The sequence below is a fragment of the Homalodisca vitripennis genome, chromosome X (assembly GCF_021130785.1).
Source record: "Homalodisca vitripennis isolate AUS2020 chromosome X, UT_GWSS_2.1, whole genome shotgun sequence".
Lineage (NCBI taxonomy): Eukaryota > Metazoa > Arthropoda > Insecta > Hemiptera > Cicadellidae > Homalodisca > Homalodisca vitripennis.
Window position 1 is genome coordinate 94,867,584 of NC_060215.1, and position 24,593 is coordinate 94,892,176.

General features: G+C 32.0%; 1 protein-coding gene across 4 annotated transcripts in view; it reads right to left on the reverse strand.

Annotated features, from left to right (window-relative positions):
• Positions 1-2,676: 2,676 nt before the first annotated feature.
• LOC124369598 (scavenger receptor class B member 1-like) overlaps positions 2,677-24,593 on the reverse strand; it is a 157,958-nt gene continuing 136,041 nt past the window's right edge. For all 4 annotated transcript variants that reach the window (XM_046827647.1, XM_046827646.1, XM_046827645.1 and 1 more), the window contains 9 exons: positions 18,711-18,802; positions 15,585-15,748; positions 13,533-13,674; positions 12,503-12,703; positions 11,502-11,729; positions 10,616-10,778; positions 10,274-10,392; positions 8,945-9,070; positions 2,677-6,023 (listed from right to left, as the gene is read on the reverse strand). In XM_046827647.1, coding sequence (XP_046683603.1) covers positions 5,655-6,023; positions 8,945-9,070; positions 10,274-10,392; positions 10,616-10,778; positions 11,502-11,729; positions 12,503-12,703; positions 13,533-13,674; positions 15,585-15,748; positions 18,711-18,802 — 1,604 coding nt within the window. In that variant the 3' untranslated portion in view covers positions 2,677-5,654. The remainder of the gene's footprint in view (positions 6,024-8,944; positions 9,071-10,273; positions 10,393-10,615; positions 10,779-11,501; positions 11,730-12,502; positions 12,704-13,532; positions 13,675-15,584; positions 15,749-18,710; positions 18,803-24,593) is intronic.

Genomic DNA, 24,593 nt, shown 5'->3' on the forward strand with positions numbered 1-24,593 from the left:
AATTTTCATCATGACTTCCAAATAGCTAACAGTTCACCTATCTTCATTCCATCTATTGGCCTGAACATTATCAAGTACCGTTCTACTAGTTTGAAAACTTTGCAAAACTTGACATAACACAAAGGAGTAATCATTTGACCACTTCATGACTAAGTCATTTGATCTGCTTGAAGATTTATTTCTCTTCACACTAGTATTCAAAGAAACTTTGCTCATGCGCAACTTTTTATTCCTCACTAATTTCAAGTCCTTTAATGTTTAGCTTAAAATCATCCAAGCTGGTTTGTATATTTAAAATTAGGGTTGAAGAAGAGTCCTCCCATTTATATAATCCCGCCAATATCTTTGCGCAAGGCTAGATGTTCATATTTACACTCTGTTCTAAAACATCTACAGCTTTTCATTGAGTAGGCCTAAGTCTATGTTATAGGCCTACAGTCAGTAGAAAAAGGGAGAAACTACAGACTTCAATAAATTCAAAAATAGTAATAAGTTATTATTGCATCTAGTATCTAATTTTTGTAAGCTTTTTAAGAAACAACTAAAATTCAATTTTCTTCTACTGCTTACTGTTACTGCTGCACAGTGTGTATTGATATAACACAAAAATACAAATGTTGTTTGATAAGCTATTAACTTTTAATTACATATTAAAATTATTACATTTTAAATAACATTAATTTATAATTACAGAAATTCAATTGTAGTCATTGCTTAATCCAATTCAATCTGATGGTATGAGTAGTTTATTCTTGAAGGGTCACATCCTATTGAAATCCACATACATGTGGAATAGAATAGCAATGGTTATTATTAACCACATTTCTACAAATACAACTAAATGGTGCATTTCATTAATCCATTCATGAGCAGCGTTTAACGGTAACAACATTCTGTAAGGCATTTTTCAACTTTTGTAGTAAAATTCACAAATTTTAATAACTGTTCAACTCCTTTGCTGATGCAGTTTTGATTGAGGATCCAATGGGTACTGTATCAATGTAGCATGTCACTAGGGAGACAGCCACACGTGAATGAATCAGTATTAACGTTAGAAGACGTACCTAGATACTATATAAAAACTGCTACACCCAATCCTTGATTAAAACTTTATATTAATAATGTAAACTTGTTTAAAATATATTTGCTCATCAAAGTGTCATATTTGAGGAAACATCAAGGAATTTCGTTCAACAAATATTTCTCCTAAGTATGAAATACTAATTCACAAGAACTTTTCTGAGTTACAATAATGTAAAATTAGTTTGTAAGATTTAACACTAAATACAATAAAAATCCATTTGGGATGGATCTTAGTTGTTGAAAAATATCTTGAATCAAAACTTAAAATCGAGTCTGCTAAAATGCTTTCAAAATTCATATATGTAAATTACAAAAGAGTGAGAAAATTATACATACTGAAAAAAACACACAAAACATTATTTCAAAGTTATGAAATAGTAAAGTTTCATCCTAATGGTTTATTTTATTGTTACATTATATTCACTTAATATAAACATAGAAATAACTATTACCATAATAGCTATATAATAATATTCAAAAAGTGACTGCTACATTATAATATTAGCAGTAATTTTGAAAGTGATCACTAGATCGCAGATGCTAGTGCTTCATATAACACAGTGTTTTTTCAGTGAAACCAAACCAACAGTGAATAAACAGAAAGAAACCATTGATCAACAAAATCACTTCACCAATAGTGGTATTTCACTGCTTGCATTTTATCGATTGAATTACACCGTTTCACTGTTAAGTCGGTGATGAGCTCACAGTCTTAGCAGTGAAATTTCAATAACAGTGAAAGAGTCCTCATTTCATTGCCCACCACTAACATCTAGTGTCCTGGCCAATGGCTTTCCCTCATTCTTACTTATTCTCCAACCGCTAAACCAATGATGTGACAGTAAAGAGTGTTTTGTTCCTCTTACCGACTATCTACTTCTCGTGTTCCATAAAATCTCGTGCAAAGATCTATCACAGGATTAACAGACGTCAAAAACTGCTGAATCAAAGCTCTATTTATTCACATTACACAGAAAAAAATAAATAAAAAAATAAACAAAAATTTAATAAACATAATTATTTATGAGTCCCTTGAGTATAGTGTATTGTTTTCAAAATCACTACACTATTTATTTCCTGTCAAATTGTTGGTTCCAAGCAATGTTTATCTGGTAAAAATTACTAAAGGAATGCAGCTCAGCTGAACCAGATGTTGGACAGATGGTTTCTATAATCAACTTAGACTTCAGTGTTATGTTTTTAATATATTTGAGGTACATTGCATACCTACTAAATCAAATCAGTTAATGTAACACATCCATATAATTGGAGTACATTTTACTTATTGTTGGCCTTCCCTAAGTTAAAATCTCTTAGTGCAGTTACTAAGTCTGCATCCTTCTCTGCTATCGAAAGAGCTGCAGCTAGACGTAGGCAGGGGGGTGGGTCGTTTGCCCTGGGCAACAAACTTTTAGGAGCAGCAAAATTATAGATAATTGAGTTGATAGATAACAACTCTTTTCGCGTTTTTAACAATTCTATTAACATGTATTTTAATTGCCAGCACCATAAAGTTAACAGGCCTCCAATTAATCTAGATTGTAGTGATGTAAAGAAGATATAGATTAGGTTTTGGAATAAATAAACCATACATATTAAATAAAGTAACAATTTAATTATAGTTAACTACTACTGTACAAATTAAAGTTATAAAACCAGTATCTTAACATTTTACACTTTATGCAAAAGTGTTAGCTGGTTATATTCACGTAGCATTTTATATATAATCAATTAACTACAATAATTCAAACACTAAATTTATTAAAATAACTTATTTGTTTTACTGTAGCAATATACTGTGCTAGCTTTTATTTTATCTCTAATATATTAGGGCCTTTAAAACAAAAGATTTGCAGTAATATTCTTAAATATTGGGGAAAAAAGTTGAGAACAGTAAATAAACTCTAGGCTGTTTAGTCACATTAAACCAAACTCACAATCTTACCAAGTAATGTTTTACTCAATTATGTATATAATTAATTAATTACTGCTGTTACATAGAGAAACTTTAAACCTTTCACAACACTGTTTCGTCCAATTACATTTCCTTTGATTACACTGGCTTGAAATATGAGATGCTTGATTGTTTTACTTTTACTTGCTCAACTGCTTATTACTACCAGTTTATTAAAATTGAGAATAAAGTGTTGCACATTTAGTAAGTCCACTGGTCATTTGTTTAAGATCCAACGTTAATTTTAATAGTAAGACATTTTGTTTTTAGAAGAATTTAATCTTTAATACTTTAGGGGTAATGCATACATGTCTATGATCGTGTGCCATTTTTAATTAAGGTATAAAAATACAGTATTGAATAAAAATCATAACATTATTTTTTTGCCTGGAAAATAGAAAGTTTATTTTTATAACTAAATTAATTCAAATTTTGACAAAGAAAGTATTTGAAATTGAAAATAAAACATTTTAAACTTTTAGGTGGTAAAAGAAACATAAAATGGACAAGACGGATTACTGGACTGCCACATAATAATTTTACATAGCAAACAAGTCTTTGGCATTTAGTTCAATTACAAATTGTAAGACTATCCGATTTTGTCAAGTCAACCGACACAAGGTTTGTGCAAACAGTTCTCACTTTTCATGTACCAAAATTTTCTCCAATTACTTCTTTCTAATCTCATTTGATTATGCAATCTTTTTTATCTGTCCATCTCATATTTTAATGAATTTAAATGGTTTAAAATTGTAAATAAATGAAGTTGGCATCAAAATCAAGGTGGTTATTCAAATGCACATGTTACAGGAACGTTTTCACTGTTCCATCAAATTTTGTACTTCTTAAGAGGTTAACTTCTTTGTTTTAGTAATTGTTAGCATTTTAAATAAACAACATCTATAATGATTTGAACAAATATGATTTGTGATAGTAAATCTATTGTAAACATACGTTATCACACAGAAGATAGCACAAATATCATCACCTTGACTACAAATTTCACTTTAAGGGAAGAAACATCTAGTGTTTGTGTCACAACACAGTTTATATATTTGGATACAAACAAAATATTCATGCATGCATATTTTGGGATGTGTAAAGTACTGAGGAGAATTTTCATAGTAAAATTTCCAAATTAGTGCATCATCGAACAAAATATTTCTGAGGAAAATCCAATTAAATATCAAATTTTGATTGTCTTATCGCTTGGCCTCACTGAAAGCATTAAAAAGAAGGTAAGGCCATTAGAAATAAGAAGTTACAATCCACATCTCTGATAAAACTAAATAAAACCACTAATTTATAAAGTGCATTGAAAATTCTTTTTAATAAAGTTGAAATTGCCACAGTCAGCAAAGTAAATCATTTATAGAAAATGATAAATATTAATTTGAATACTTCAATTTTATTTCTTTTTTAAATAAATCTTTAGGACATGTTCAAATAATCTGTCGGACTACTTCATTTTGATTGTAAATGGTCTTGTTACTGTTTACCTTGTTTGTATTGATGATTGCAAATGCCTAGGTGGTTTATATAGATATATTGTGCTTTTATTACATTGAGAAAACAAGTTTTAGACAGGTAAACGTAAAAGAGTATTAATCTGATATATGAGTAAGAAACAAGATTATAACAAAATAAATGATAAATTCAGATTTATAGACAAATTGTGTTTACAGTTTTTATAATATTTTAGATTCGAAATAGTATTCTATAGATTTAAATTTTATGCAAGTCCATGTATTAAAAATTAAAAAATTGCATTGTTTGTTTCCTGTTTTAAAATTAGTGAAACTTTGAATAACTTTCCCTATATATAATGATTTGTATTTATAAATCGATGTACACTCATGATCTTACATGAATTACGAAAATACATACAAACAAATAAGCCTATGTGTATCCAACATATTTAGTGAAATATTCACAGATTAAAGAAAAAAATTACTAAAAATATAAAAACCCCCTTTGAATTTTGAGGCTTAATACTAAAAAATACCATTATAGCATATTGTAACCGAAATTAGTGATATTGTATTAAAATGTGATGAAATTAACATGGTGCAAAAAGAAGTAAAAAAGAACTATAATATATTATCTATCGTCTTAAAACTAAGATATCACATGTAATCGTAAGCTAAAACACAAAATAAACAAACATAGAGGATAATTTATTACTATAAAACAACTGAAAAATTTTTGTATTGCCACGTGGGAACAGGAGTCTTCAATTGTCTATTTAAGATATGCCACTCATAATTTTCTGTTTTACTTTATAACTAAAAAATTGGATTAATTAAACAAGTACTGATCTCCTGTATGATCACTTAGAGACTTTAAAACCTTTAAAACGTAATAAAATTAAGTATATTCTGGTTGTATATCACAAGACACATAGATAGTTAATTCTAAGAGGAGAGTTTCACCACAGAGTGGAGGATGACTAGGTTAGCAGTCTGCTCTGCGCATCTGTCAACAACAAAACTTGTGTGCTTTGCGCATCTGTCTACAACAGAACTTGTTTGCTCTGTACTTCTGTCTACAACAGAACATGTGTTCACACTTGCTGTTTGCACACAGGACAACTTAGACAAGAAATAACTCAATACTATCAAACTTCCACCTCTTCGAAGCTATCTAATGTCCTTTGCAGCACTGAATCTTCTTCTGTGTCCTCATTTGTCCGAAGCAAGGAGCAGTAGTAAACCTCCATCTCTTTTGTGTTGTTAGTTGTCTCCTTCAACCTCTGTTTGTTCATCTCTTTCTCGACCACTTGGTGGCGGAAGGCCTCTTCCTTCCAGACAGTGGCTTCCTTGAGCTTGATGTCTTTAGGTATGCAGAAGGCTGAAGCCAAACTGAGCAGGATAAAGGACATCCCTCCGATGAGAAAGAGGTAAGTGAAGATGGTCTGAGCGATCGGACCCACTCGCAAATAGATGTAGAATCTGGTCGCCATGCTAGTGGGCAGCTCATCAAAGTACTGCAACAATTATTAAAACTAGTATTGTGATGGTGGTCGTTGCCACGTGTTAATATGTAATCTATTGTATAAAAAACAAAATTATATTGAATTTGGTTTTATTATATAATATAGGAAATTAGGACAGCAGAATATATTTGAACAGAATATATTGGCCTTTACATTAGTCTGAAGTTAAGCATAATATAACTTAACGCAATTTAAAATACTGAAGTTGAGCATAATATCCTTCCTTGAACTTTTGTATAGATCTTGCTTTAAAACAAATCTTTTTATGAAAGCAGTATAATATACTTAATAATTATATTATTACTTAGTAATCTTATTAAAACGGCGAAAGAAGACTATTTTCGTAATAATAGTAACGCCAACAAGAATAACGTGAAATTCCTATGGAAAAGTATTAGCCAAATTACTGGTAATACTAAACGAAAAGAAGCTTTAAAAATTGACCCATTTTTGGAAGGGAATAGGGAGCCTGATAAAAGTGACGTGATTAAGGTTGCGGACACTTTCAATAATTATTATGTCAGTGTTGGGCTGGCCAGTGCTTTCCCTCCCGTGACTGAGCTTGTTGTTGATGACAGTGACTTCGCCGTGGACTCGGCCCTCAGGTTGGTCCCCCTCACTCAGGATGATATTTTTCAGAACTCAGGGGGGCTCCGCCCCGGGGATTGACGGGATCCCCACTAAGATCGTCAATGATAATATTACTGAACTAATAAAACCGCTGTTACATATTTTTAACTGTAGTATTTTAAAAGGGATTTATCCGAACTTTTTCAAAGTGGGTAAAGTTATTCCAATTTTTAAGGGGGGTCTGAAACATGAGTATGTAAGCTATACTCATACTAGCACTAGCATACCTATTACTTTATCCAGTGTAGTTGCAAAAATTTCAGAGAAATGTGTTAAAAACCAACTTGTAAATTATTTAAAAATTAACAATATAATTTATCAAAACCAATTTGGATTTAGGAGCGATAGGAATTTGAATGATGTTTTATATTTGTTGACTAAAGAGTTACGTGATGCTGTGGGCAAAAACAGGAAGGCTCTGTTGGTATTTATTGATTTGGCTAAAGCGTTAGACACAATTAATCAGGACTTGTTAATTAAGAAACCAAATTTTTTGGGGGTTCACGATACAACCTTGAACTGGTTTAAAGACTACTTTCGAGACAGAAGGCAGGTGGTCACAATTCAGGGGGAGCTGAGTTCGAGGAAGACCTTACAGTACAGTGTAATTCAAGGAAGTACTTTAGGTCCTATATTACTCTTGATCTATATGTACAATTTAGGTAAAATAAATATGGCAAATGGTAAAATATTTTTATACACGGATAACACAGCTCTTTGTTTCGAGGGTTCCAGCTGGCCAGAGGTGTATGGGGCGGGTGAGCATGGTCTGAACACTGTAAAGTACTGGTTTGACCAAAATGGACTCACTATCAATGTCAAAAAAACAAAGTGTATGGCAGTGCACTTCGGACGGATCATGATCCGGACAATTTACACCTGAGGCTTCACACTTGTGGTGGAGTGGCTGGCTGTATGTCATGTGAATGTATAGAGCGTGTATCTGAATACAAGTATTCAGGAGTAATTTTTGATAATCGGTTGAAATGGACAGCTTACATCCAGTATATAAGAAGTAAGTTAAGGAACAGATTATTATTTTTTTTAAACTTTGTAATATATTAACATTTGATTTACTAAAAATGGTTTATTACGCATTCCTACAATGTATTCTGCAGTACGGAATTATTGCTTGGGGTGGGACATTTAAGAGCTCGCTGTTACTGTCTTTATCCTTCAGAATTGTTATTTGATGAATTTAAGGTTTTTAACGTTAGACATTTATATGTTAGAAACATTATAATGTACATATTCAAAAACCACAGTTATATTTTTAACCAAGTAAGCCATAGTTACTCGACCAGATTGGCAGTGTCCTCTGGGATTATTGCCCCAAAATTAGAGAAGTCTATCAATTGCACAAATTCACACTACATTGAAAATTTAATTTTTCCTAAATTACCTGATTGCCTTAAGCTACCAAGTGTGTACAAATCCGTCACTTATAAAAAGAAAGTAACCTTATGGCTACTAAACATAGATAAGGTTGAGTTAGAATATTTTATGACTTCTTTGTATGCACATTAGCTTAATTGTTGAACCTATGTTCATCAGGAGCATTGACAATGGGTTGGTGTCATGATGTTGTAACTTTGTAGGATTGAGTGTTGAGAGAGTGTCTTTTGATGGTGGTAAATGTAGGGACAGGAAGGGGGAGAAAAGTAAAGGGGAGAGAGGGAGAGGGAGAGCGAGAGAGAGATTATGTTGCTTATGTGTGGGATGAGTGTATAAGTGTGTGAGAAGTTCCAAGCCTCCTAATAAACCGATATAATGTTTTTATTTTGGATAAATTAAGTTTATATTGTTGTTATTATTTATTAATCATCCATTATCACATTATCATTTCTGCTGTTGTTATCTGGTTGTCATCTTATTGTCAAACACTTGCTTTGTTGTAGCTATGATGTATTTTCTTTTTTTCTTATATTACGAGTATACATGAGTTGCATTTCATGTTGTCATTACGTTGTTTTTCCATACGAAGATTTTACATTACTTATTATGTTGATGAGTACATATTCATCGCGTCTCGATCTCCACCCACAGGCTAAGCCCAGGTGGAGATCATTTCCTGTTTTTGCATGTATGTTGAGATCTTTGTATCTATGAGGAAATAAATAAATATTCATTCATTCATTCATATGACTAAAATTCTAATAATATTAGGCCTGAACTTTTTGTTGTCTCGGGGTTATTTCATGTTGGGTGATTTAAATAAAATTAAAATATATGTTAATCTTTCTTGAGAGGCTAGAGAGGCAATTCAAGTTCCCAAAACTTACGATATCAGTCCAAAGCATGGGCAAGACAGTGTGACTGAACAATTTGCAGTTAGCGATATTGTTGAGGTCCCCCAATGCCATGTTGATCTGCATTTTCACAGACAACTGTAGAGGTAGGCCTGACTCCTGCAAAATTACAATATTATTCAATACATATATACAAGTAACTTGCAAATTTTTAGATTAATTCTACATAAATGAAATATTTGTTTGCTGTTAAAAAATAAAAGGCATTTGTTTTATTATTGAAATTATGGTATTCTATTTGAATGAGAATAAATATTACACTTTTAAAGTATACCACTGTACAATAATGTAGCCAGGACAAAGATTTGGTGGAGTCAATTTGAAATTGGGGAGGCTCTCCCAGAAACATTCAAATTTTTGAAACTTTCAATTTTAAGGAGCAAAATAGTGAATTTTTTGTGTTTTTGAATAGGTTGTATTAATATTCATAATTTTGCACTGCTTTAGTAGGCTGTGTAGGATTTATAATTGAAATTAATTAGACTTAGGTAGTAATGTAATTAAAAAAAGTTGCTTTTATTGTCTACAGAACACAGTGCATATTATACAAATACACATTGAGAAATGGTAATACGGAAAAGAACTTTTACAACAGGAGAATTCTTCTTGACTTCTAAACCATCGTATCTAGTACTTACTCTGGAGAGACTGATATTTTCCCGAAGTGGACTGAAAGTAAAGCAAGTGCAGTCAACCGCTCATTCCCCACTTTGTTCCTTTAAAAGTTTTTGATCCGTTTTAATGTTTAGAACAATCTTTCAGCAGTACGTGTCAGTAATATTGAATTATTTAAATAATAATAATAGTTGCTAAAAAAGATTGAAAAAGTTGAAAATTTGGGGGGTCCGGACCCTTTGAACCGCCTCGCTGGCTATGTCGTTGCCACTGTATATTTGATGCTCAAATCACCCTAAATAGATAATGATATATGTGATTACAGCCACATCAGATGAATATTCAACCATTGGCTCTATAAACATTGTAGAAACTTTTGTACAAATTAAAGAATCTGAAAAAATAAAAAAGTATTTAAAATAAGATTTAGTTTATAATCTTTTAGTTTTAAATGAATAGAGAGAAAACAGTTAGAAGAATGTGCCAAATAAGCAATGCAACTGTTTAAAACGTTTTTATGACATCCTACATATTCAAATTGTTCTAACAATAGAATCGAAACAAAAATTTGAAACCTATCCAAATATCTCTTACTTTACAAATAACCGTCACTGTTGTGATGGGTAAGAATGGATAGAGTATTATTAGTATACACATGAAAAAGCATTAAGATGAAAACCAACTTACAGGATTGACAATGAAGTGAGTACTGTGAATGTCAGGATTTGGACGGATGCCTTCGACACTGTCAATGAGAGTTTCGTCTGCCTCCATGAAGTGAGGATAGGAGAGCGCTATTGGAAATCCTATAGTAACAAATGCATTCAACTCATAATTCACTGTTTTATCTAGTCACATTGATTAATGATATATAATTAATTCTGCAGATGTTTTCAATTATTTTAGTTACTTTTAACGACATTATTTTAGATAGGTCTTATATAGAAATTCATATAACAGTGTTAGGGGTACTAATGAAAATTATAAGGTTTAATAAAATAACACTATGGCGTGACAGAAGATACTCACCATAATAGCAATCGGTGACATCAATGAGCCCTGCAGGTAGGCAGTTGCCTTTCCTGCAGAAACACTTGTTAGCAGTTTCGTTATGACCATTATCAAGAGCTCCCTTGCGGAAGTGGTAACGGTAACCATTCATACCACTCACCCAATCCTCTCCTACTCGGACCTGTGAGACATGAAACAACAACATTACAACTCGTGTTTGGTTGGTAATGTTTAAGATATTACATCATGGCCACATATTTTTTACATCTTTGATCAATTGAAAACAATGATACAGATGAAAGCTTTACCTTATTAGCAATCAGTGGAATGGTATTATAAATGTTGCCTTTTAAAATTTTAAGAATGGCTCTGAGAACTTTATCTGAGTTTTTACTTACAATTTAGTAGGTAGTTATAAAAATGCTAAATATAAAAAAGATTTATGTTGTGTAAATGCCATTTTTGGATGACCTGCTGGTGAATCTCTTCAAAACTAACAAATATAATTATTACAACAATAGAGTTATTTCTCTGTTTAAGTATTGAATAAATAATGCTGTTATATTAACGAAGACTGAAATAATTATATAAAGTACCAAAAACAGATAATGATGAATAACATAATGCAACTCAAAATTCACCACTTACATCTGGAAATTACATCACGAGTGGTAAGAAAATGTGGGCTTTCCATATTTATATTTTGATGGGTAGTAAAATTCATCATTATACATGGTACGAACTCAAATAAGTGTATTAAAAGTTTAGAAGGATTTGTACATACTCATGTAGCCGTGATCAATCATTATCTCATACGTGCAATGCTTGTAACAAAGAAGTAAAAATAGCGAACATTGGCAAGACATTTCTAGAATAGTTTAATCTTCTTACTTTATAAACTCACCAAAGGCATCGATCTACACAAGGACTTCCTGAAGAAGAGAAGGGTGTCATTAGGCTTTATGAGGGATGGGAACTTGGTGCCATCGCTGGCGCGAGAGACAGCGTTGCAAGGGGCCCCATCCCACTGGGGCAAGTAAGGTCGTCTGTTATAGTTCTCAAACAGCCCACTCAGCCGAAGGTCCGTCTCCCCAGTATAAATCGTGCTTGTGTCGCCATCGAAGTCGTACATCTGAGATATTCCAAACAATAAAATTGATTCACTGATATAGATCATTGTCTAACTAAGATCAATCCTAATTTATTTACTATCCAGAAAATGTTTAGAGTATCATGGTCTTGAACCTGAAAATTTCAATACATAAGTCAATAAATAAGCCATAAAAAAGCAAGCACTTAAAAAAAAGACTGGAACCAAAAATGTTCACATTTAAAAAGTTGTTTTATCTAAAAATGTAGTTGAATGAGTTTTTATGAATAACTAAATGAGGTTCTTTTTAAAAATAGAGCACAAAAATATTTGTTCACAGTGACTCAAAATGTTGTATTTTAATAATATTTGAAACCATATTTATTCAATTAGTAAATACATATTTTTATAAATTGTTATCTCTATATGAAAAAATTATTTTCTATGCTTAGTTTATCACTGACAATTATACTATGATACAAGTGATTTTTCCATTTAATTTAAACATTTCGTATGAATTGTAGTTACTTCGTGTGGTTGAAAATTTAAGAGAAGGCTGACTCTAGGTTTTTTGACACTTCAAGGACACAAATATAGTTAACACTTTGATGACATCTCTGTAACATCTAGGTGTAACTAGTTTCATCAAGTAGACTGCCACTTTTTCGTGTTTCTGCTGTGAAGTAACCTTGGAAGAACTTTTGTGTCAGATAGCTACAACAATCCATTGTAACTCTTAAATTTAAGTTACTGTAAATCAAATATACATGACTACCAGAAAAGCTTATTACAAACTTGAATGACTGAATGCTTACTCGGTCTATGAGGCCCAGTTTGTCGAAGTATATCCAGGAGGGCATGAAGGTGTTGCCAAGGGACAGAAGCGTACTCTTGTATCCAAACATGAACTCTTTCGCAGTCATCTTCACTAGAGGCTCTGAACTGGTCTTTTTGATTACCAAATTCAGCCCTACTCTGGTGAAAAATGTGGCATCATTCATCACATTAGCTATGCTCTGTAACAAGATAATCTAGATTAGTGTCCATACATATCTTCAGGCAAAACATATATCTTACTGGACACTTGAAGTTGATTACAAGCAAATATACTTTACATTTAAATGTAGTACTTAACTAACAATTGTCTGGTTTCAAGATGTATATAATATATGTGAGCTGAATATGTGAAACAGTGGTGGATTTAGGGAGGAGGTCACAGGGGTCATGACAACTGCCCAAATATATATTTATTTATTTTTTGTCATATAGAAAACAATTTTAGAGTACAAAATTTGCAAAAACATGTTTTAAGAAGTATATTTTCCGAGAGAGGGTTACTGGACCCCATTCCATGGGGAGTATTCCATAACCTCCAGATCCTGTAGTTATTGCCCTTCCCTAAACTTCATGCTGATTCCGCCCCTGAAGGGGAACTGAATGTACAGTGTTTATTTCAAAGCTGGAGATAATATTTACTGATATGAGAAAAATAATAAGTTTTTTTACACACATTGTGTTTTGAGTGAAAGAAATAATATAATATTTTTTACTACAAAACCACAGAGCGTATGTTTTTCAAATTTTCATCTGCCAAAGTAGAAAAGTAACAGTATTATAAGATGATAAATGGAAAATGCCAAGACGTCTAGGACAGAAGTCGCATGTAGTAGAAATCTCAAAAAACTGAAGTCTAAGGAAAAGGAGTTGAAGGAGAAGATTGTATCAGGTTGTTTATATAATATACCATATTGATTTTCAGAGAATCAAGCCAAACTGATCCACATGAACTTGTTCAAGTGAGTAAGTTTAACAATCACCATCTCATAGATGTGAGAGATAACTCACCAGAAGGGCAATGTTAGGGAGGTACAATAGGTCCTCCTCAGTGCCGTTGCTGAGCTCGGGTAGCCAAGTGAGGGGGTGAAGTGGGATCGAAGTCATTGTGCCGTTACTGTTGAACGTCACATTGCTGTGAGACATGTCTTCCCTGTAACATTTATAGCATATATTACTTGACAAAATGATTTTATTTCAAATAATTCATGAAGAAAGAAGACAGATCAGGAAATAGCATATTTCACTTACTGCTATGGACGAGTGTACCTCTTAAACAGCCTTCATTACAGATAATATAGTTCTATTGTCATTTAATAACCAGTCTTGTGTTTTACCAATAAGATAATAAAAATAAGATTGATTTATCTTACTCAAATTGCATGAAGAATGTGTAATTACATAGAAAAGCAAAACTTATTGAAAAGATAACCATACAAATAATAAAACCACAATAATATCTATATGCCTTCCATTACCAGCCTGCCTTCAATACAAAAACTTACAAACCTTAATAATATGATTTTAAATTGAAACATTAAACAAATATTTAATAATATTTAGTTTAACACCTTCACTGTTGATTCATACTGAGTGAGACCTACTACTCTCTGTATGGCATGTGCCAACCAATAATAGCAGTTGACAACATTGCAGTCAACGTGTTAAACTATCGAAAACCTAATTGTAGAAGTTTATTTAATTAATTAACAAATTCAAGAAAAATCTTTAAAAATGTGCACAAGGTCCTCCTCAGTGCCATTGCTGAGCTCGGGTAGCCAAGTGAGGGGTTGGAGTGAGATCAAAGTCATTGTGCCGTTACTTATGAACGTCACATTTGCAACCACAGTGCAAAAGAGGCCTGGTTAGAGGTATCTTTTGTACATTTTAAGATTTATGGAAATATAGTAGTATCAGCAGAGTTGTATTGAGCTTTGATTAGCCCTGGAAAAGATATTTGGCCGGGCACCGCCACAGCGCCGTCCCTAAACACAGTCCCTTCAAATAGACTAGTGGCGAGGCCTGGGAGTCCGGGCCCTGGTAAAATTGTCCGAAAAAACCCTCTAAGTATGGGTTTGACTATAAGAATTTTTAGTTTTTAAGCTTGGCCGTCTGCAAGCCGCTGAGGATTAGTAGATCCACAACTTTATTAGTTTAGATTAAAAATTGGTCATTTTTGCTGATCCTACCAGGTTTTAATAATTAGGCAAAAACATTAGTGATTTTTATACTTGAATAATCAGCATCAATAAGAACTAAAGTATATTTATTTGAATACAATAATAACTTTAAAATGAGGCATTTACAAAACACAGTAAAAATAAGTTAGATAGTATATTGGTTTAAATTTTATTATTGTTCTTACTGTGTTTTTATATAAATTTCTGATACTTTTCTAAGATGGCCATCAGTACAAATTTCTCTAAAAGATATATACCCATTGGAGGATGTTTCCTTTTAAATTTTGAAAATACATTTAAGCTGTATTTATATAGTCAAGGGACATGATTATGCGAATTGAATGGATCCTAATCTATTTAGGTAAATCATCATTTTGGAAAAGGCGAACCACAATTAAAAAAAACATGAGCGGTGACATTACACAAGAGCCTACAAGGATCTGCATTCACCTTAAAATGTGACCAATTCCTTAATGTTCGTAAGTAAGCTAATAGGATATACAGCTTTAAGGTTAGTTCTTATAATGTACTTTGAATAATCTAAATGTTCGGATAACCAGATTCTGGATAATCATGTCCCTAGTGTACTTTTTTATGCAAATCATCAAATAACTGAATTTTCCCATTTTTTAGCCCACTACATAAACTTATAGTAGCCTGGATCCCTTAGTTACTAAAAAGTATTGCATGTCCCCCAAATTCCATGGCACATATATTAGTTTTTTGGTTATGGTTGTATATAACAAAATCTATATGTTTCCGCAGCAGAAATTTCCTTGCCCGACTGGTATACTAACATTTTGTTCAAACATTATAGATATTGTATATGGGTACTTCAATCTCAAGCTATTACTGAAGAGATTTATCTATGTTTCCCACTGACCTGTAGGCATAGGGGCCGACCTGCTGGAACTTCAGCTTTGAATCTTTCCCACTCATGTACTCCTCTTTGTTGGTCACGTTGAACAAATACACTTTGAGAACCAATTTGATAGGGGGCTTGCGCCACATTTCAAATGTATCAGTGCCTTCACTGAACCTGGTTTTCTGAAACAAAGAATATTCTTCAATAAGTTTTATTTATATAATTAAGTTATGGTATAGATGAGATGAGAATATCATAAAAAGGTTGTCATTCCAATTTGGCAGCCAATGATGGATATTTAAAAATGTTATTGATACTATTTGCAATATTATTAACTAAAAATGAGTATATGAAAAGAAAAGTTTTCAAGCCAGAGAAAAAAGCCCAAATTTTTATCCTTTGTTTAGAAATTTTGTATGGAGCTTTTTCTGTCTGAGCAATCTGTTGAATTTCCTTCAATTTATATTCTAGAAAGCACTCACTTTTTAACTTTTTGAAAGCAACTATCAAAGTCCATATTTTATTTTGTTTAGTTTATTCTAAACAAAAACTTGAACATCATGGATTTCAGTCTACTATTAATAGGATTTAAATCTTTGGCATTCATTGTGACACAGTATTCATAAAGCACTTGTTATACAAATCCTCTATCTATGATCTACTGGATTGAAAAATAATGTTGTAAATATATCTATTCCTCAAACTTTAACAGTAGAAACTATTAAACTTCCATTTATGAAATCCATACATCCAGATGGGGCAGTTTTGAAAAACTATCAAAAGAAAAATTATTCTCTCAATAGTGAGGACGTGGGCACGAAATTGTATTACAGTCAACATTTTAACTCATACTTCCAAAATAGTACAAATTACTTGATACACGCCCTTAATGAATTTCTTGTAACATCAATGTATGATGTACCTGTGTAACGTAACATATGGATAAGAACTGAAAATAAGCTGATTCTTAATAATCTCTAGTGAAATAATAAACTGTTATACAAGTAACCCAAACTTCTCCTCCAGGAGGGTTTACATCAAGATGGTTTACCTTCCAGTTCAACCTACAATGAGTGCAGCAAAGACTGATGTGTCACTTAAATCTGGGCAACCCTACAAATGTCCAGGAGCAGCACCTCACTAACCACAAATATCAAGATATTGGGGTGGAGGAGTGGGTTGATAGGTCTAATCTACTGTGGAGGATGACTGTTTAGAGTGGGTGGAGCTCTCCTAGTGTTAAAGGTTGTCGTTAGTGTGAAAATGAGGGTATGCTGTTCCCAGCCCACTTTTATCGGAGAGGCTGTAACAGAGGTGACATTCCCTTCTTCCAAGACATAACTGAGATATAGCCTGCTTATCGTTCCTCGTGGAATCTTGACAGGAGGCAGTGGTCGGCACCCAACTTAACGTATCTTGAATATCCTGTTACTTTGGGAATTAGAACAACGTTCCTTTTCGAAATAGTGCAATTAGAGGTTTCTCAGCTTCTTGTCCTAAGCAAGCAAAATAAGATAAATAAAAAGAAAAAAAACCTAATCTTCAAAACCTGAAAGTATTACCCACTCAATTTCTAAAGATTAATTACTCTTGGTCATGAACTAAATGTGCTGAATGAATTTAGTAAATAAAACAATGGCTCAGATCCAGCAGATCGAGGTGCAGACAATATACTTCCACACTTTAATTTGTTGTCTCTGGCTGCATAAACTTCAATAGCCCTATCAATCTTGCTTTATAAAATTAGTCAGTGACATGAATAAATTATGTTCCTGTATTAAATATTCCCCTATACACTTTAGTTATACATTACACTGAACTCATCATGATTCCAATTAATATTTAATTTGTAACTTTTAAAAGAATAATGTGGGTCCACTATTTTTAACCGATAAAAAAGCTAATAACAAAGCTATTTGATTCGAGCTCAATATTTTGCCTTGGAATAAAAATTACAAGAACTAAGGAAGCCACTTTTTTGACAGGACACAGTTCAGACTTCTGAAAATACTCGTACTTAAATGATCCTTTAAATCAAAGAAAGTTAAATGACAAAATTGTGTTATACTGCACAATTTCTGATATTGGTTTTCCCATTAAAATACCACAATATATAAATGAGCAGAGATTATAACCTAAATATTTTGGGAAGTAAATGGACAATTATAAAGTTAATTAAGTATTTTTGTAAAATCTTAAGATTATTTAAACTAATCAAAGTCTACCATTTTTATCTCTCATACAAACTGGAGTTTGTTGAAATGTTTTTAGAATCATTGAACATTATTTGATGAAATTATTGTGCTGTGCTGGTTTTAAAATATAAATCACACTGGCAAGACTATTACAATAATCAAATCTCAATGCAAATATTTCCTCTAAAGCAAAATTAGAACAATTAAATGGGAGTAGAACAAATATTTAAGGAGAAAGCAGCAGATTAGTATTCTTATTTATTAACATATCCATTTACTATTAAAATTACCACCAACTTTTTCTGTAAGGAAACACATTGGTTTTTTACTATTATTCAAATTATATACGAACTAGATCTAGTAAAATGCTATTTTCTCTCTTGTTATCAAATAAACTGAAAATAACTTTTTCACTATTTGCTTCACTTCAAATATAAGATTGTATCACAAGATGGTATTTCTTGAAAGGAACGAGGTCAATTTTCATTTCAGATTCATAATTGATGTTGAAAAATCTTTAATTACTAGACAAATTATTCTTAGCCACTTTTTGTAATAAAAAGAAAAATAATTTATGTGTCAGGTACCCATCCCAGTACTCTCATGCAAATTTGGAATTGCAAACATACATTAGATCCACAAATCTCATGCTTAAACAGCACTTCAGAATCACACCTTGGAATGAAAGGGATATGGAAGATTTGTAGTGGCTTAACATTAAGTAATACTTAACATTGAAATAAGTTCATGTATAAGAATATCATTAAAAACAATATACAATATATATATACTGTGTATATATATATATATATACTAAATTTACGTGTTAAAATATGAAACTTAATGTTTTTGTATGATATGTGTACATTGTTAAGTAATGAAAACAATAAACAAAATATTCAAATATAAATCCAGTCTGGAAAATGTGAAATGATAGAGTATGACTTACCATTGTGAATATGATGCTGTAGGGGTCAATGACAATCAGAAGAGAACCGAATGTGAGAGCAAACAATCCTAGTACCATGGTCAGGAACACCCCTGAAACATCAGATGAGGATAGTTAAAAAACAAAAATACGACAGGGTAGCAAAATACTAGTCACAATAAATTATATTTTAGATATAAAAAATAAGCTAACTCTCTTTGTACTAAGTAATAATCATATAACTTAGAATTAACTAAAAATTTGTTGGCTTAATTTTATAATTTAAAGGCTGGAAATTACAGGGGAGTTCTGTAAACAACCACATGCTGACCACTGGCTAGCTATATATGAGCCATTAAGACTATCAGATCTGGACCTACAAGGTTTGACACCCATGACAGACTGCTTGTAGTTGCCTGTGATAGCCTCTAAACTGTCATTTGCCCTGTCACTGAGATATTTATAAAAGCCCTTTCTAAGCAAAAGTCCCATTGGTTTGTATCTACATGCTCAGGTACATGGCGCTCTTAATTTTTTTTTTTTTTTATCTAGACACAGTCTATTTAAGTAAGTATGAAACAATCACATACAAGTTGATGTTCCCTCAATAAAAAGCTAATAACTGGATGTATTGCATAAAACTCTACATCAGATCATCATGAATTTATTAAAGAACCAAATTCAAATAAAGAAATATATTTATTTTAAATGGTACAGTCAATTTTGGAGTTTTATTTTAAATTCATAGTTCTTTTAGATAACTTCCTTAAATACAGAAAAAGTAAATTTTTGTATATCATTCCATATAATATAGGTTTTAAAGTAGAACATTTAGGAAATTTTTTAATCAGGTTCAAATAAAAGTGGAAAAGAGGTGTGAAATTTTTACAGATGTACATGACTTAAATAGCTTCAAGGAGTGACATTGTTTTTTTTATAAGGAATTCAATTTTGTAATATATATATATATATATATATATATATATATATATATATATATATATATATGTATAAACACGTATATATCTAAATTATATTTAATCAGAACTTTAATTTTCTTAACTAATGTAATAACCCATGTACGTACTGTAAAATTTTGGTTTTCAGCTATTTTTAATAAAATTGAGCCCTATTACAAAATTGCCTAAATGTCCTACTGTGAAGTTAAAAAAATGTTCACATTTTTCTGCATTTACTGAAGTTGTCTTAAAGAGCTATGAATTTAACATAAAAACTATTTCCAAAAATATCATACCACCTTGAGAACAAAACAAATTTTAATGTTTTAACCCTTAAGTACTAGTGTGGTTATTTGTGACACCAGTACTGCCGCAGGGTCTACCACGCCCCCTTTTGGTAAGTTTATAATAAAGTATCAAAATACTTCGTTAAATATTAACATGGTTTTTTTCATTGTGTAGTTTGTATTAATAATTGTATCACTGTTTGAAGTATTTTTACCAGATGCTTTAAATATTTTGACTTGGATTCTTTCCAATCCTTAAAAGTTTGTGTAAAGTAACAGTTGTAAGTTGTTGTGTGTATAAATTGATTTAGAAAATGAGGATACAAGTTTTTTACTTAAAAATTTTTTTTAAAATACATTTTATTTTGGTTTATAATGGTACATTTATTATTTTACTTACTCAAAATTATCTAACTTTTGGAAACTTAAAATCCATTTTTGTTGTTTACAAAAACATAACACGCACTTATTTTTTTATTCATTTGTTTAATTTATCAAATTAACTGATTATAATTAAAAACAAAATATAAAAATTACGCAGAATTACTGTGGAAAATTAATGAATTACTCATGCAGAAAATGTATACAATTAGTCCTTATTCCGATTCAGCTTCAAGTTTCAAGCATTTTTCAAAAGCAGTTTTCATCTACTTTATCCATTGGTTTACTACATTTTGCATAGGAAGCACTTGTTTTTATGTCCTTGTTCCTTGGACACACAATGCATTGACTTTTCTTCTTTTCACATTTGCTCTGTTGGTGTTTCTTTCCTCCAATGGAAATAAAATACATACAAAATTTGTATCCAGCTTCTTTGCAGAATGCTGGATATATTTCAGAATGTTAGCCATGGCAGGTGCCTTACAGATTATGGTTTCACCATTAAAAGTCCAATCTCCTTCCTCATTGTCATCTGTAGTAAAATTAGTTTTGTGGACAGAAGCACTAATATGGTCCTCTTCATCATCATTTATTATGGCTCAATAAGAGAGTTATCAAGTCATTTCATATCTTGAGATATTGCCTAGTTCTGGCCTAATTTCTTCTCTTCTGAATCCGTTATACAAACTGTAAACTCTACAGAAAATAGCAAATAAAACACTAAACTCACTTTACAATGAAAATGAATTATATGGAGAAGTTCCAAAAGTAACAAAACACATATACTGGCACAGAGGTTTGATGGCACCCCCGGGCATTTCGAACCCTCTTTCCATTGCAACAAAGAGAAGTGACTTGATGAAACCTCTTTAATAGATAATGCATGAGTTAACTTGGAACTACTGAGAACAGCATTGCGGCTAACATCTTCCGGTTGTTGTCTCTAGATTTACCTAGGTGCGGTCTGAAAACACCCCATGCCAGTACTTAGGGGTTAATAACGTTGGAAAATGATAAGTAGTAAATGGTTATGAGTTCTCCTAAATATTTTTTGCTACATTTGCTAATAAAAATTAAGAAGAAAGTCTATCGGAGGAACCTAACAGAGTTTGGAGTATGGAGAAAAGATACTGTTCTGACAGAACATTTGAACCAGTCTCAGAATGTTTAGAGATTTAACTTATAACAAATGTAACACTGCTCACTAACACAAGACATAATACATTACTTTTCTACTATCCCCGACTCATAATTTTCTAAGAATTAGCCTTCTTTCCTTTAGAGATTGGTTGAATATATTTAAGGTGTCTAACAGCATTTCATTTGTAAAGTCTTCACAAGATAAATATGATGATACAAACAAAACTAGGTTTGGACAACCAACTCTAAAATGAAATGAAAGAATGTCTGTATTAGATATGAAATAAGAACGGTCCTCCTCTAACATCAACTGGAAATATTGCAACAATTTAAATTAGTTGAAAGCAAAATACTACTGAGGCATTAACATAATTTTTATACACTGTTTATCAAACAATAGACAGATTAAAAATAAACCTAAACAGCAGGAGCCAACCAAAGGGTGTTCTAAAATGTTTTGTTATACTTCTGGAATAGGGGTGGACTCAAAATTAAAAAGCATTATTTAAGAAAATCCCAAATTGTATTACATTAGTTTAAAGGTTTTACCACATTGAATCAATATTTTGCATTAACCAGATATACACCACTTGCTTCCATTTAACGATTTTTTACAGCTAACAAGCTGTTCTGCCTATTTGGAGGAAAAAAAGTTACAAATGGTAAAATTTACCTTTTTATCCCCTATATAATATAGTACAGTTTACTTTAAGAGGTATGTGATTTAAAAATTATTAAATTAGTTCAAGACCGTTCATACTCGTATATATTACATGAACTTTGAACATAAGACCAAGATCTCTTTGAGACCAGCCAGAATTTTATTTGATTTACTTTTGAAATCTTTCCGTTTTCGTGCAATCATGATATTTATCATACCCAGTTATAGATTCACGTCTGCTGCCTTCCACTTTAAATGTTTATATTTCAAGTACATATAGGTTTTTCCTAGCAATGAACGGTATTAGAAGTAAAATACAACAAAAAAATTATAAAACAGATTTGTGGCAGAACAACTGACATATTTCTGAGTAAAAGATTTGAACAATTTACGGCCACGGGTTTTTACATAAAAAGCTCCCTTGGCATCTTTTTAAAGTGGTATTTAAATAAGTTTAAAATGCGTAACCTTACATTTTGGAGATATTTCATTACCAAGACATTTCTCAGCCTCATTGTATATAGTGTGAGGACGGCTGTCGATATAACGTGGACCATTATTAGGCAATAAACAGGGAGTGTCCGGCCACTCTTCACTAGGGACAAGTTCGCACTCGGCCGTCCCTCTTTCTCTGTAGGATGTCAGAGACCTACGCTGCTAGTTTATAAAATTAATCCACTTGTTTCTTTAAAGGCATTTTATTTTTTAGCCTTAAACAGTTCTCGGATCTGGAAGATGCCGCATTCGAAACATACTTCATCAAAAGAAGTAATCGAGATTGCTGGAAGGATATGTTGATATAGGTCAGGAAACCTACAAAAGAAATAAGTGCGTTCGCTTTTGCGGGCCGTCAAGGTCACGCGATGTAGATAGTTCGTGCTGGTGGTAATACGAGCTTGGTTACAACATGGGACACCGAGCCACCGTCGTGGAAGTGATCCAACTAAAACGATCATGACAGTTTCTTCCACTTCCTGGCTATATGTATCGGTTATTCTTAGAAACATGTATCCACAAGGTTAAGGTGGTGCAATTGCTGTTTTTGTTGGATTTTGTTTACATTTTTAAATTACGGAGTAACTTTTTTTTAAATATTCCTTGAAGATAGAAAGCGTTTTTGATTACTCCAGTGGGAATTTTCGGCATAAATTACGAAACATAATAAACATGACAATTTTTGAATTTACTAATACCCATAATTACTTAAAAATTGAAGTTTTAAAAGTAGTAAATTCTGCCAATTATGTAGCCAAACCAAAGGAAAACGGATAAAGTTCAGGATATGAATTTATTTTGCTACAGTATAAAATTAAATTTTTATACTTATATACGAACATGTTATTCCCTTTAGTCAAAAGTCACATACATACTGTAAAACATCATATTTTTCTCTTGCATAATTTTCTTATAGGATTCTTATTCTTGGGCAAGATTTTTAGATGATCCTAATTACAACTTTAATAGCTAAACGCTTTAAAAACTTAAGATATAATTAAGATATATTTTATCCGGTCTTCAGGTAAGATGTCTTGAAGGGTTGTGATTATATGACAAGGTGGTAATGCCACACCACGTGTAAAGTAACAGATTCCGCTTAGGTTCGATGTAAAATGTTAAGTCTATAGTTCATTTTATTATTGACAGATAAAACGGCTGACAATCATACAGCAAAGAAATGTATGTATCCCCAGCAAACAAAAGAGAAATCGTATCAAGGTTTCAACGACGCGTAGCAAAAATCTATGGTTGGACATACACCATAAAACTCTTGAAATGTAAAAATTAAGTTTCTTGCAAAATTTAAGCCTACAAATAAAATATTTCTCGAGATATTTTCGTAAATGATGTATTCACAATTTTGGTAACTAAAGTGCGTTTTATATCGTTGTTTTAATAATAAAAATGTACACATCAAGTCATCATAAAATATGTTGGATGTGTTGGGATAATTAGGCTACGAATGTTAGTATATTTTTCTTTTACTCTATGAATAAAAACCACATGTTAAGGTCTCTTATGAGTATACTGAGTTTGCTTTCAAATTTATTTATTCTGCTATTTTTTCGTTGCGTTGATGATTACCCATAAGACCAATGTAGAAATATTCGCTACTGCTCAGCCAAATTCCATTGAATGGCATGCACCATATTCGACCTTAGTGTTCCTCATATAGAAATGAAGCTTCATGCATAATTTGAAGTTTATATGTCAGTTCGTTTTCGAGATATCGTGCAGACAAACAAAAATTAAATTTTTTGCAGCCCTACTAGTGATAAGGCTTCGCTAAAGCTCAGCCAATTATTAAGAATTTAAAATGATGTCCAGGTGGACAGTGCTTATGCAAAAATACCGATCATCAGATTCTCTCAGAGCACTAAAACTAAAATGGGGCACTCTATGATGGAAAGTCCACACAATTTCACTTGACGGTCCTGCGGCAAGCGCCTCGCCGCGTGGTCAGTCCCACACTGTTTGG